Source organism: Bubalus bubalis, chromosome 22 (genome assembly GCF_019923935.1).
Source record: "Bubalus bubalis isolate 160015118507 breed Murrah chromosome 22, NDDB_SH_1, whole genome shotgun sequence".
Taxonomy (NCBI): Eukaryota; Metazoa; Chordata; class Mammalia; order Artiodactyla; family Bovidae; genus Bubalus; species Bubalus bubalis.
The window spans coordinates 26,662,431-26,676,155 of NC_059178.1; the positions used below are offsets into that span (position 1 = coordinate 26,662,431).

The window sequence follows — 13,725 nt, forward strand, 5'->3', positions numbered from 1 at the left end:
AGGGATCCCCTCTCGCCAGGTCACCTCTGGTCCAGCAAGGTGCCTGGATATTTCCCAAGGCAGCCAACTGCCTAGGGGGTGAGAACAGAAGCTGATAGCAGAGATCTTGGAGAAGACCTAGGCCCCAAGGTCACCCACTGCTACTTCTGGCGAATTCCATTGGCCACAGCGAGTCACAAAGTCCTCCCAAATTCAAGAGAGTGGACATGAACTTTCACTTGGAGGGATGGAAAGAGTTGTTGGCAGTTCTTAATGTGGACAAGCTCCTATAGCCCCATGTCCTTAAATGACATGTTTATGGCAGTCTTCATTTTCACTGGGCTTCCCAGGCAGTAAAGAATCCTCCTGCAATGCAGGAGACGCAGGTTTGATCCCTGGGTTGGGAAGATCCCCAGAGAAGGAAATGGCAACCCACTCCAGTATTCTTGCTTGGGAAATCCCATGGACAGAGGAGCCTGGCGGGCTACAGCCCATGGGGTCTCAAAGAGTCATTTTTATTATTTTAATTATTATTGTTATTATTTTGGTTTTGGGTGTTATATATTGACTTCCCTTTATAGCAAATGAGGATTTAGTTCTCCTACCCTTCACCTCCACCTGAGTACTATCACGGATACCTCCTGATGCCCCTCATCATCCCAATATAGTTGTATCACAATCTGGACTAGATCAATATTTGGGGTTTATATTAATAAGATGTGTGTCTGTGTTTGCTGAGTCACTTACAGTCATGTCTGACTCTTTGCAACCCTATGGACTGCAGCCTGCCAGGCCTCCTCTGTCCATGGGATTCTCCAGGCAAGAATACTGGAGTGGGTTGCCATGCCCTCCTCCAGGGGATCTTCCCAACCCAAGGATCAAACACGCATCTCTTACGTCTCCTACATCTCCTACATTGGCAAGCGAATTCTTTACCACTAGCACCACCTGAGTTTCTGTAATATGCCACAGATGTGCTAGCTGCCGAGGGGACAACGTGATAAATGTCCCGTTTTTAGAGGGCTTTCCATCTGCGGGAAGTCAAAACCAGAACAGGAATGTAAGACAGATGGAGACAATTGCCGTCACACTGATACAGAGGGGGTGCAGGGCAAGGAGAGGTAAATTCTAACCACGGGGATATTGCATAAGTTGGTCCACAGATTGATTGGAACGTATTAATATGTATGACTCTCAGTTCCCCAAGCCAACTAAACTAAACTTCACTTGAACTCATGGTACTCTAAAATCAGTGATGCTCAAAGAATGTCAGCAAGAATTCTGTTCAGTGTTCAGCATCACGAAACCTCTGGCCAGTGTGGCTCTGTGCCAATTACCAAGGAAAGTAAATAAAGTAAATAAAAATCATATTTTGAAACAGACAAGCAAAAGACATGTGGCCCGTAGGTATTGCAATAAAAATGCTGTGGTACATCTGTGTCAGCCGAGAAAGTACGTGCTTGTAGACATAAATCTTCAATTAAACACATTTTGTTATTTAGGATGTTAAGGTTTCTTCTTCCCTGCAGGCTAACTGCTGTCAGAAGCAGGGATTGAGTTCTGGCCATTGCAGAACTGAGAGGCCTTAAATCTTAACAAAATCCTTGCTCCTGTCAAAGTGTAGCAATTGCATGACATAGATTATGTCAGAGGCAGATTTTGAGAAGTGGCAGGTTGCAAAGGTGACTAGATCCTCGAGAGGCAATATCCTTATTTGAACCCATCACCTCTGCAGGCCCCTGAGACTGCAGAGAAAATCTGGGGGGCTTCCCTGGCCACCCAGAGGTTAAGGCTCCAAGCTTCCAATGCAGGCAGTGAGGGTTTGATCCCTGGTTAGGGAACTAAGATCTCACATGCCACAGTTGTTGATGTTGTTCAGTCCCTAAGTTGTATCTGACTCTTCATGACCTCATGGACTGCAGCCCGCCAGGCTTCCCTGTCCTCTGCTATCTTCCTGAGTTTGCTCAAATTCATGTGCATCGAGTCGGTGATGCCATCCAACCATCTCATCCTTTGCTGCCCCTTTTCCTTGTGCCTTCAGTCTTTCCCAGCATCATGGTCTTTCCCAATGTGTCAGCTCTTCGCATCAGGTGGCTGAAGTATTGGAGCTTCAACTTCAGTATCAGTCCTTCCAGTGAATATTCAGGGTTGATTTCCTTTAGGATTGACTAGTTTGATCTCTTTGCAGTCCAAGGGACTCTCAAGAGTCTTCTCTGGCACCACAATTTGAAAGCCATCAATTCACATGTGGCGAGGGATGGCCTAAATAAATAATAAATAAGATGACTTTTATAAAAGAAAAGAAAATCTGGGCTGCACTTAGCCTGGGTCCACTGAGTGTGAGGAAAGGGTTTTGAGAACAAAATATAACCTTGCCCATGAGATCAGGCTGTTTGTCTTCCTCAAACCCATCTGCCAGCCATGTGGGTCCTGTGGTAGCCTTTTGCCCTCTCAGATGCTCAGGCACTGGGGACAGCTGACCTTGCCTCCTCTCTCCTATGGCTTTTATAGTTCGATGTGGGCCATCCACACAGCCACAAGCCCTGGCAGCTCCTGCTTCTTCCTCTTTTTCAATTCCTAAAATGAATCACTCCATCACTAGCCTGAATCATCTGTTTGGTAATGACACAGCTGGGGACTCTGACAGGGGCTCTGTACCACCCCCACCTTCTTTTTTTTTTTTTTAATATTTTTATTTATTTATTTGGCTAGTTGTGGTATGTGGGATTTTGTTTCCAGACCAGGAATGGAACCCGTGCCACCTGCATTGGAAGCATGGAATCTTAACCACTGGGCCACCAGGGAAATCCCCACCCCCACCTTCTTAATGGAATGTCTACGAAGCATCACCTGCCCAATGTGACCCAGCTTTTAAGGATATGAAAAGTCAACTCTTGTAAATACATCGAATGAAACAAAGTTGAACCATTTCTCTCTCTTTTAGCATGTCCCAGAGTCTAATAGTTCCAAAACCACAATGAATTTTCAAGAAGGGATATGGTATACTGTGTTCCCCCCAAACTCTCTTTTTCCTTCCAAAGAACAAATGTTAAGAAAGATTAAGATGTTTCTCCAAGATACCTTCCCTGATAATCCCAATAATTTGTTCTCTGGGTACTTTGTACCCTGAATATCTCAGATGATTTAGTACCTATTTGTAGAGTTGAATGAGATAGAGATTTATATTTTTTTGGTGGCTGCTATGGGGCTTCCCAGGTGGCGCTAGTGGTAAAGAACCCTCCTGCCAAAGCAGGAGACATGAGACGTGTGGTTTCGATCTCTGGGGTGGGGAGATCCTCTGGAGTAGGAAATGGCAACCCACTCCAGTGCGCTTGCCTGGAGAATCCCATGGACAGGGGAGCTTGGCGGGCTACAGTTCATGGGGTTGCAAAGAGTCAAACAGGACTTAGTGACTGAGCACATAAGAATTCTCATCCTTTACATTGCCATATGTAAAACAGATAACCAGTGGGAATTTGCTGAGTGAGGCAGGGAGCTCAAACCTGGTGCTCTATGACAACTTAGAATGGTGGGATGGGCTAGGAGGTGGGAAGGAGGTTCAGGAGGGAGGGGACATATGTATACCTATGGCTGATTCATGTTGATGTATGGCAGAAACCAACATGATATTGTAAAGCAATTATTCTCCAATTAAAAATTAAAAGAAATTTTTAAAAATTAAAAAAAAAAAAAAGTTTCTCATCCTCTTGGGATGCAGGTTAAGTCGAGCAACAGGACATCCTCTTTAAGTCCTATTAGGGGTCGCCCGTAAAGCCTTTGTTTCCTTGAACTGTTAATGGCTTGCAGTAGGTTAATTTGGAGGCAGGACTGAATTGCTTTAATAATAGAAGTCTGAGACGTTTGAAGTTCCCAGGGAAATTTCAGGAAGGAGAGAGGAGTCAGGCAGACTAAAAATGCTGCATGGGAAAAGGACCAGAGAGGAAAAAGAAAACAAACAAACAAACTAATGGTAGGTCTGCTGAAAAGATGCTTTGGGGAGAACACGAATTTTTAAGCTGTTTGCTACTGAGAGCACAGCACAAGCTGCTTTTTTGTCTCCACGGTGAGGTTGTCACTGGTGGATCCTTGGTCCACAACCTGTGCATGTGAGTGGATTCTTGTGTGGTCACGGCTCCACAGCAGAGGGGCTGGAGCTGGCAGGGGAAACTGACGCCTGGGTGGCATTGTTACCTATACTAATGTCCCATCAACTCCACTGGTCTATAAGCACCTATTTAGTGACTGAGTGAATAAATGCGTGGATTTCTAAGCTGAAGCAGCAGATAATGGTTTCTCTCTCCCTCTTTTTTTTCGGCTGTGCCACACGGCATGTGCGATCTTCGCTCCCTGATGAGGGATGGCACCTGCGCCCCCTGCATTGGAAGTGTGGAGTCTTAACCTTTGGACCTCCAGGGAAGTCTCCCAAGGGTTTCCCTTTAAGTGACACTAGATCAGACCTCACAGATATCAGTGAGAGAATTACTTAGGAAAGTGGGCACAGGCTAGGGGCTTAATATGTCTTGGGTGAACTAACCAATCACCAAGTCAGTGAGAAAAAGGCGCTCTTCTTTTGGTTGTGAGCACATTCTTCCATCTAGAAAGAATGAAAGGTTTAATCCTTTACAGGAGAAGATGACTTGAATAATGAAACCCAGGATTTCTAGATTCCAAGCAAGTCTCTTCCTTGTTCACTAAATAAGGAAACACGGTAAAACACTGAGATTTCTGACTTCTCCATGGTCTTAGGAGTAGTTCTTCTCTTACACTTTTCAGAACAGTGTTTTCATGACACTTCATGACACACTAGTGTGCTGATGATGTTCAGCATGTTGTGTGGGATGTCTCACACACCTTGGTTTTCCCACAGCATTTCAAGGTTCAGTTATAACTAGGTCCTGCGTCCCACTGTGGGCTGAAAAAGATAATCACAGAGGCTTTATTTCCCCACTATGTCTCTTTTGTCTTCGAAAGCCTATCAGCTTCTTGAGGGAAGGGACCATGTCTCACTCATTTCTGCAGCCCTACTGCCTGGCAGTCTCTGGGCCATAGTGACGCTGAGTCAGCACTTTTGAACTGACCTGTATGTGGGTGGAGGGAAGCTGATTGCTGGAGCAGTGGTGCTGACCAGCTCAAGAATAATTGGTTACACGATAGCCAGGACATGGAAGCAACCTAAACGTCCATGGACAGAGGAATGGATAAAGAAGATGTGGTGTATATACACACACACACACACATATATATATATAATGGAATATCACACAGCCATGAAAAAGAATGAAATAATGCCATCTGCAACAACATGGATGGACCTAGTGAGTGTCATACTAGGTGAAGTAAGTCGGATAGAAAAGGGAAAATGTCATATGTCATCTCTTATATGTGGAATTTAAAAAGAAATTATACAAATGAACTTAACTTACGAAACAGAAACAGATTCACAGACTTAGAGAACAAACATGTTTACCATAGGGAAGGATGGGGGGATGGGATAGTTAGGGAATTTGGGGATTGACATGTACACTCTGCTATAACAGATAACCAATAAGGACCTACTTTAGCCCAAGGAACTCTGCTCAATGTTATATGGCAAACTGGAAGGGAGGGGAGTTTGGGAGAGAATGGATACATGTATATATGTGGCTGAGTCCCTTTGCTTTTCACTTGAAACTATCACAACATTGTTTGTTAATTGGCTATACCCCAACACAAAAAATTTTAAAAAAAGGAAGAGAAGAAAAAGAAGTATCCTTTAGAGACTTTCCTCATGGTCCCATGATTAAGACTTCACCTTCCAATGCAGGGGATATGGGTTTGATCCCTGATCGGGGAGCTAAGATCCCGCATGTCTTGGGACCAAAATACCAAAACATAAAATAGAAGCAGTATTGTGGCAAGTTCAATATAGACTTTAAAAAATTGGAGTATTTTTATCCTATTGTTCATTGCAGCACTATTGATAATAGCTAGAACATGGAAGCAACCATGTCCATTGACAGATGAATGGATAAAGAAGCTGTGGTACCTATATACAATGGAATATTACTCAGCCATAAAAAGGAACGCATTTGAGTCAGTTCTGATAAGGTGGATGAAACTAGAACCTATTATACAGAGTGAAGTGAGTCAGAAAGAGAAATATAAATATCGTATTCTAAGGCACATATACAGAATCTAGAAAAATGGTACTGAAGAATTTATTTACAGAGCAGCAGTGGAGAAACACACATAGAGAACAGACTTATAGACATGGACAGAGGGCAGGAGAGGGTGAGATGTATGGAAAGAGTAACATGGAAACTTACATTACCATATGTAAAATAGATAGCCAACAGGAATTTGCTTTATGGCTCAGGAAACTCAAACAGGGGCTCTGTATCAACCTAGAGGGGTGGGATGAGGAGGGAAGTTCAGGACGGAGGGGATATATGAATACCTATGGCTGATTCATGTTGAGGTTTGACAGAAAACAAAAAAATTCTGTAAAGCAATTATCCTTCAATAAAAAAATAAAAAAAATTGGAGTTTTTTTTTTTTTTAAAGTATCCTATAATCAGGTACACCCATACCTGACAGAAGTGTGAAATAAGAAGTTCATTGTCAGTGTGATAAGGAATTGCATCATGACCATGTGAGGAGGAGTATATAGGCTTTTGGTAGAAAGTGTGGCTGACACAATATCACCCTTGTTTCCACAGTGGCCCCACCTTTAGGAATCCCCACAGCAAGGAAATCCACTTACTGGGAAACCATCCATCAGTCCCAGTTATCCATTGGAAGGAGAGTGGGGAAAGATTTGGCTATCCTTGCAGGAATCACGCTGGGCTCCTGAGGTGCCACAGTACGTAGAAGAGGTGACTTCACAGCCTGGCATCTGCACAGGAAGGCCCCAGGCTCAGTTATATGACGATAACTTGACCCTTTTGTCAGTTGATTATTCAGTCATTTATTCACCACAATCTATTAAGCCCATGCTGTGACACGGTTTTTCCGAGTAGTTCGAATGATAAAGAATCTGCCTGCAATGTAGGAGACCTGGGTTCGATCCTTGGGTCAGGAAGATCCCCTGGAGAAGGGAGTGGGAACCCACTCCAGTATTCTCATCTGGAGAATTCCATGGACAGAGGAGCCTGGTGGGGCTACCATCCTTGGGGTCGCCAAGAGTTGGACATGACTGAGTGACTAACACTTCTGTGACAGACACCATTCTAGATACATGGAATTCATTCATGAAGTCAGTAAAAAAAATTCTCATGGGATGTGTGATAACACACACTTACACAGAAATGAGAATGACATCAGAGAGTAATATTAAAGTAGGACGATTTGACACAGAGTGGCTGAGTGGTGGTCCAGAAAGGCATCTCAGAGGTACCATACCTCCTCTGAGACCTGAATTAGGAGGAGTTGCCTAAGGAGCCAGAGGAAGAGCATTCCAGGCTGAGGTGACAGCCAGTGCAGGGACCCTTTGGTCTTTCTCCTGGTGTGCTCCAGGAGTGAGGAGCAGGGTGGGCGAGGGGAGGGTGGAGCAGGTGGAAACGGAAGGAGCTGAGTCCAGCACTTCAGGTCTTACCAGGGTTAACGCTCTGTCTTCTCTTCCCCGTCTCCCCCCACAGACGATTTTGCAGAGGAGGAGGAGGTACATTCCTTCGGTTACAAGCGGTTTGGTAAGTTCCAGCAAAGCTTCGTTCCTTCTCTGTGCTCCATCTGGGAAATAGTAATGTGACTGTGGCCAGACCTTTGATGCACAAGAATATGCGTGACTCTAAGGCCCAGTTCTGGTTGCATGTTGAGTTTCTGTATTAACAAGTAGGTGGTTTGTCACGAAATCGGAGGGTTGTGAGACAGGAGTTGCACCCAGCCGTGGTTGGGGAAGGGATGGGATGCTTAGGCGGCTCGCTGAATACAAACCAGATGGCCTAACAGGCACAACATGGTGGGGAAGGTCAATCTGTGACAAGACAGGCATTTATCTATTTTGAGATTTTGGAGACATCTTTTCCCTTTTTCTTCAAGGCCCATGCTCTTAACTTAGTCATTGGTAAGGGAGAAGTAAGAGTAAGACTTTTTCCAGGAACCCATCTAGACACTAGTGCTCTATGGTAGGCTGAACAAAGATACCCTCATTCTAAGCCCTGGAACATGAATGTAACCTTCTGTGGCAGAAAGCATTTTTCAGATGTGATTAAGTCAACAGATTGAGAAGGGGATGTTATTCTGTATTATCTGGGTGGGCTCTAAATGTAGTCATAGGTATCCTTGTAAAAGGGAGGGAGAGGAAGATTTGACTGTGGAGAAAAGATGGGATGATGGGAACAGAGGGTGGTGTGATGAGCACTGCAGAACGAGGAAGGGGCCACAATCCAAGGGATGCAGGTGGCCTCTAGCTGCTAAAAAAGGCAAAGAAATAGATTTTCCATTCAGAGAACTTTGGTGGGAGTGCAGCCCCGCCAACATCTTGACTTTGGCTGACTGCAGCTCATCTCAGACTTTTGGCCTCTCAAACTAGAAGAGAAGACATCGGTGTTGTTTTAAGCCGCCAGGTTTGCAGTGATCTGTCGTGGCAGCCACAGGAAACACAGGCCAGCTCCTGTGTTCCTCGGCTGCTGTTTACGGATGGTCTTCTGTCTTTGACCACACTTCCTGGGTTCTGCAGTTTGGCATCGAACTGCCAATGAAAACATGACCAAGTTCAAAGACAGTTCAAAGGAACTGAGGTTTTTCTATCCAGCATGTTTCTATGCTTTGGTTGGAGGAAATGAAGAGTAGAGTAAAAAGGAATGAGAGAAAGTGTGTGTCTGTGAGAGAGAGAGACAATATGAAAGAGAATAAATCTACTTCCTGTTGCTTAAAAAAAAAATACTGGCTGGACTTTGATTAAAGTTAACATCCCCCAGCTGCTCTGGCTCTTTCATCACTTTAGCATTTTTCCTTCTGGATATGCGCTTATGTATTTCTTTCTGGGAATAAAATAGGGTTTAATGTGGGAATGCAGTGGCATGGAGCCCATGGCCCCTCCATTCATGTGCTGACAGAGAGGCTCTGCCCACCATGCCCTCCCCTTCCCCCCACTACTGTTCTTTATCTGCACAATTACATGTTTCAGGATTAGTACCATGTGTCAGGCTGCTTTCCCATCGTGGGTTCATTGAAGGTCATCATAGGAGTGAAGAGAAAACAAGACATGATAAAGGAGAGGAAAAGCAAAACAAAAATTAAAAGGTAGAAATAAGGAGGAAAATCAAACTTATAAAAATAAGGCAGAATAAATATTGGCATGCCCATATATTTTAGAAATCAGTAGATTGCAGATCCCTACATGGAAATCAGTAGAAACATGAAGAGTCAAGAGAAAAGAGCGACCTGAAGAGAAATTTTATTTGAAATTTAGTGACTCTGAACTAGCTAGATGGGCAGGGGTTTGACGGATGACACAAAAGCATAGTAAGTTGCTGAAGGGATTTAATTTATGGTGGTTAAGTGATGTGTGGAAACTGCAAACTGATGACTCAGAGGGGAGACGTGATAACAAGGTACAAATACTAGAGAACGAGGGAGACATGGAGAGACTGATACCAAACGGCACTAGTAGAAGAACAGAGGGATGGAATGAAAACGGGAAACTTTGGAATGGACTGCGAGAGAGACATACAGAGTTTGACAATTCTTGGGTTCAATTGTTAGGCACAGTGCTGGATCCAGCATTGGGGTCAAGTAGAATTTGGAAGAGATTTTGCAGTGATTTGTATTGGCCTTTAACTTTAACTTTATAGATAAGGAAGGTGAGGCCCAGGTAGATTAAGTCCTTGTCAGGCAGGTTAACTGGAGCTGGGGTGGAGGCTGTGTCTTTGAACTCTCAGCCTAGCGTAGTTTTGAGGCAGGTCCAACAGTGAGGTTGAGGTTGACCTCTCAACTCCTGTGTTCTGGAAGCATCCCTGCTATTCTGGAACCCTTAAGTGAGCTAAATACCCAATCTGGCCCCCTCAGGGAGACCATATCACTTTCACAGTGCCTGAAACTCTGGACCTGGTTTTATAGATGGTAAATGGGTTTTAGGGCTTCCCAGGTGGCTCAGTGGTAAAGACCCGGCCTGCTAATGCAGGAGAGGCGGGTTCCATCCAGGGATCAGGAAGATCCCCTGGAGAAGGCAATGGCAACCTTCTTTACTATGCTTGCCTAAAAAGATCCAGAGGATAGAGGAGCCTAGCATGCTATAGTCCATGGGGTAGTTGTTGGACAAAGAGTTGGACACAATTGAGCAGCTAAGCATGCATAGAAATGGGTTTTTAGTTCCTAAGTGGCTGTGGCTGATCACTGAAAGTGGCAGAATCCAAGAACCCATTCCTTCAGATATGATTCAGTTTTAACCATGAAAGGAAGACAAAATTGGTGAAAGATGGTGAGTGGGAGGCGTTCAGAGACCAGGTGGTCCTGTCGGCCCTGCCCCCACTTACTGCTGTGATTTGGGACCAGACACTTCCACTCTGTGGGTCTCAGATGCCGCATCTGCCCGCTGGGCAGAGTGACACCTGCCATGGTGGTAAGTCCACCTCACAAAGCTTTGGTGAGACTCAGAAGGACACTAGATGGACAAGTGCTCTGAACCTGCAGCGCTATGTAAACAAAGCTGGTGGTGCCACTTGCCTGGGATTTGGGCTGTCATCACTTTCTGGACATTTTAATCCAGCCGCTGCAGAATATGGGCTCTCCTGGTGGCTCAGGCGGTAAAGAATTTGCCTGCAATGTGGGAGACCTGAGTTTGATCCTGGGTTGAGAAGATCCCCTGGAAAAGGAAATGGCAACCCACTCCAGTATTCTTGTCTGGAGAATCCCTTGGCCAGAGGAGCCTGCTGGGCTACAGTCCATGGGCTCACAAAGAGCTGGACACCACTGAGCAACTAAGCATATACTGCATAATATGGAAATGTGACAGGTCTGAAATCTCATTCCTGTAGAGAGATGTGAAGATGAGCACGGTAGTATCGTTGGCTTTTATTTTTGCAAAAGAGACTGATAACCTAAGCATGCACGTGTGCTAAGTCACTTCAGTTGTATTTGACTCTGTGCATAGGGGTTAGTTATTGTCTAATTTTGGAGAAGAAAATTGCAACCCACTCCAGTATTCTTGCCTGGAGAATTCCATGGAAAGAGGAGCCTGGAGAGCTACAGTCCATGGGGTCACAAAGAGTGGGGCACGACTAAACCATTAACAAACATTGTCTAATTTTAGGTAAGTCTTGTTTGTGCAAATACAGTGGTTAAAACCTGAATTTAGACTGTAGGTGAACCAGGGATTAATTATTTGCAGGACGTAGGGGCTACTATTTTAGCAAATTGTTATCTGGTAGCTTGCTTCCAAAATTATTTATGTATATTTATTCAGAAACATTGCTACATAAAGTCAAGGCTTGTTTACATAATGATATCATACTTTTTCAAGTTCAGTACAGAATTATAATAGCAAAATGGGTGATCATCTCCAATAATCTCATATGTGATGGCATTATTTTGGAATGGTCTTCCCTTGTCTATTCAAGGATTCAGTGTCACATTTTGGTTTCAACCCTGCTTCTGTTTTTCTTCCATATGTCTTCATGTCCTGCTTTGTTAGCCCCTTCCCCAAAGTTCTGGGCAGGGTCTAAAGAAGAGATTGATTTAAGTCTGATGGGTCTGCCACTTATCTGCTCCTCTGATGAAAGCTCCAATGAGGGGAAACTTGGAAAGGTTAATGAAGTGAGCATTTTCAAATTTTCATCAGGTTCTGTGGGGCAGTGTTTCTTGGCCCCAGTGTGCAGAGCTAATTAATTTGGGATGTAACTATAGTTACAGCTTGGCAGGGTTCATTCTCTGGAACATGAGGTACCAGTATATCAGGTTTTATTTTCTATGGCTAGAACATGATATATATTACAATGATATCTTTCTACTTATTTCCCAGTTACTGTTTTCTTCAAAAATATCACACAGTGGCTCTAGGATCTTTACTTAGCATAATTCACAGAAAAGGAAAGAGAATTTGCTCCTACTCTACAGGACAAATATGAATTCATAAAATTTGGAATTTTCAGCAAGTTGCTCCAAAAATAGCTTCTGAAACCTTCTGATTAGTCATGTGATTAACGCGAGTGCATTCAAGTTAAAAAGTTTTTTTTTCCCATTAAAATGATAGAGTAGGAGGGAAGAAGAATGTCGTTTCAGCTCCAAGGAATAAGTGAATCCCACTTCCATAGAAAGAGAGACATGTGGGAAGAGGGGTGAGTTCCTGATCCTGCTTTAACCCACGTTAGAAATGATCGTAACAAATCCAGCTCACATTTGTGTATCACTTTCATCTTTTCAAAGAGCGTACTGATGTAGTTTTTCTTCACCAGGACTCCCTGAGGCTAACAGACCAGGCATCATCTTTCCTATTTGATGGCTGTCTGTCCTCATCTCTGGAGGCAGCAGGGTGCAGTGGTTGGGTGTGTGGATGCTGGAACCAGGTGGGTGGTTCTGGATCTGAGTTTCAACACTCACCAACTGTGTGACCTTAGACAGATGCTTGTCCAAAGCTGTAAAGTGTGGTTCATCACCTGTAAAGTTTGGGTTATCACAGGCCAACTCTATTGGGCTGTTGTGGAGTTAAATATGCCTCTGGATACAATGGAATAGTACTTAGCCGTAAAAAAGCATGAAATTGTGCCATTTGCAGAGATGTTACCAGACTAGAGACTGTCATATAAACCTAAAGAATGTCATATGGACTGTCATACAAAGTGAATTGAAGTTTTCAAAAGAGAAAAACATTGTATGATATTGCTTATATGTGGAATCTAGAAAAATCGTACAGATGAGCTTATTTGCAAAGCAGAAATAGAGACACAGATGTAGAGAACACTTATGGATACCAAGGGGGAAGTGGGGGATGTGGGATGGATTGGGAGATTGGAACTGACACATATACATTACTATGTTTAAAATGGGCTTCCTAGGTGGCGCTAGTGGTAAAGAAACTGCCTGCCAATGCAGGAGACGCAGGTGACATGGGTTTGATCCCAGAGTTGGGAAGATCCCCTGGAGGAGGAAATGGCAACCCACTCTAGTATTCTTGCCTGGAGAATCCCATGGACAGAGGAACCTGGTGGGTTACAGTCCATGGACTTGCAAAGAGTCAGACACGACTGAGCAACTAACACTTTCACTTTTGCCCCTTTTCTGTGCTGGGCATAAGTGCCAAGACTGACTTTGTTCCATTGGTTGCATTGGGTTTTCTCGTGTTATCTCTGGAATAGAACCTGGTTTAATAATAGGGTTTCAGAAGTTATACTGATAGAGAAGTCAGAGCTGCGTGGTTCCTTCTGCCTTGAATGTCATGGGTAGATTTAAGGGTCGACTGTGAGCATCTGAAAGAGATGGGAATACCAGACCACCTGACCTGCCTCTTGAGAAACCTATATACAGGTCAGGAAGCAACAGTTAGAACTGGACATGGAACAACAGACTGGTTCCCAATAGGAAAAGGAGTATGTCAAGGCTGTATATTGTCACCCTGCTTATTTAACTTATATGCAGAGTACATCATGAGAAACACTGGCTGGAAGAAGCACAAGCTGGAATCAAGATTGCCGGGAGAAATATCAATAACCTCAGATATGCAGATGACACCACCCTTATGGCAGAAAGTGAAGAAGAACTAAAGCGCCTCTTGATGAAAGTGAAAGAGGAGAGTGAAAAAGTTGGCTTAAAGCTCAACATTCAGAAAACTAA

At 44.0% G+C, this 13,725-nt stretch overlaps 1 protein-coding gene across 3 annotated transcripts in view; it reads left to right on the top strand.

Moving 5' to 3' along the window:
* COLEC12 (collectin subfamily member 12) overlaps positions 1-13,725 on the top strand; it is a 183,020-nt gene that overhangs the window by 7,532 nt on the left and 161,763 nt on the right. For all 3 annotated transcript variants that reach the window (XM_006079204.4, XM_044934565.2, XM_044934566.2), the window contains exon 2: positions 7,596-7,646. In XM_006079204.4, coding sequence (XP_006079266.1) covers positions 7,596-7,646 — 51 coding nt within the window. The remainder of the gene's footprint in view (positions 1-7,595; positions 7,647-13,725) is intronic.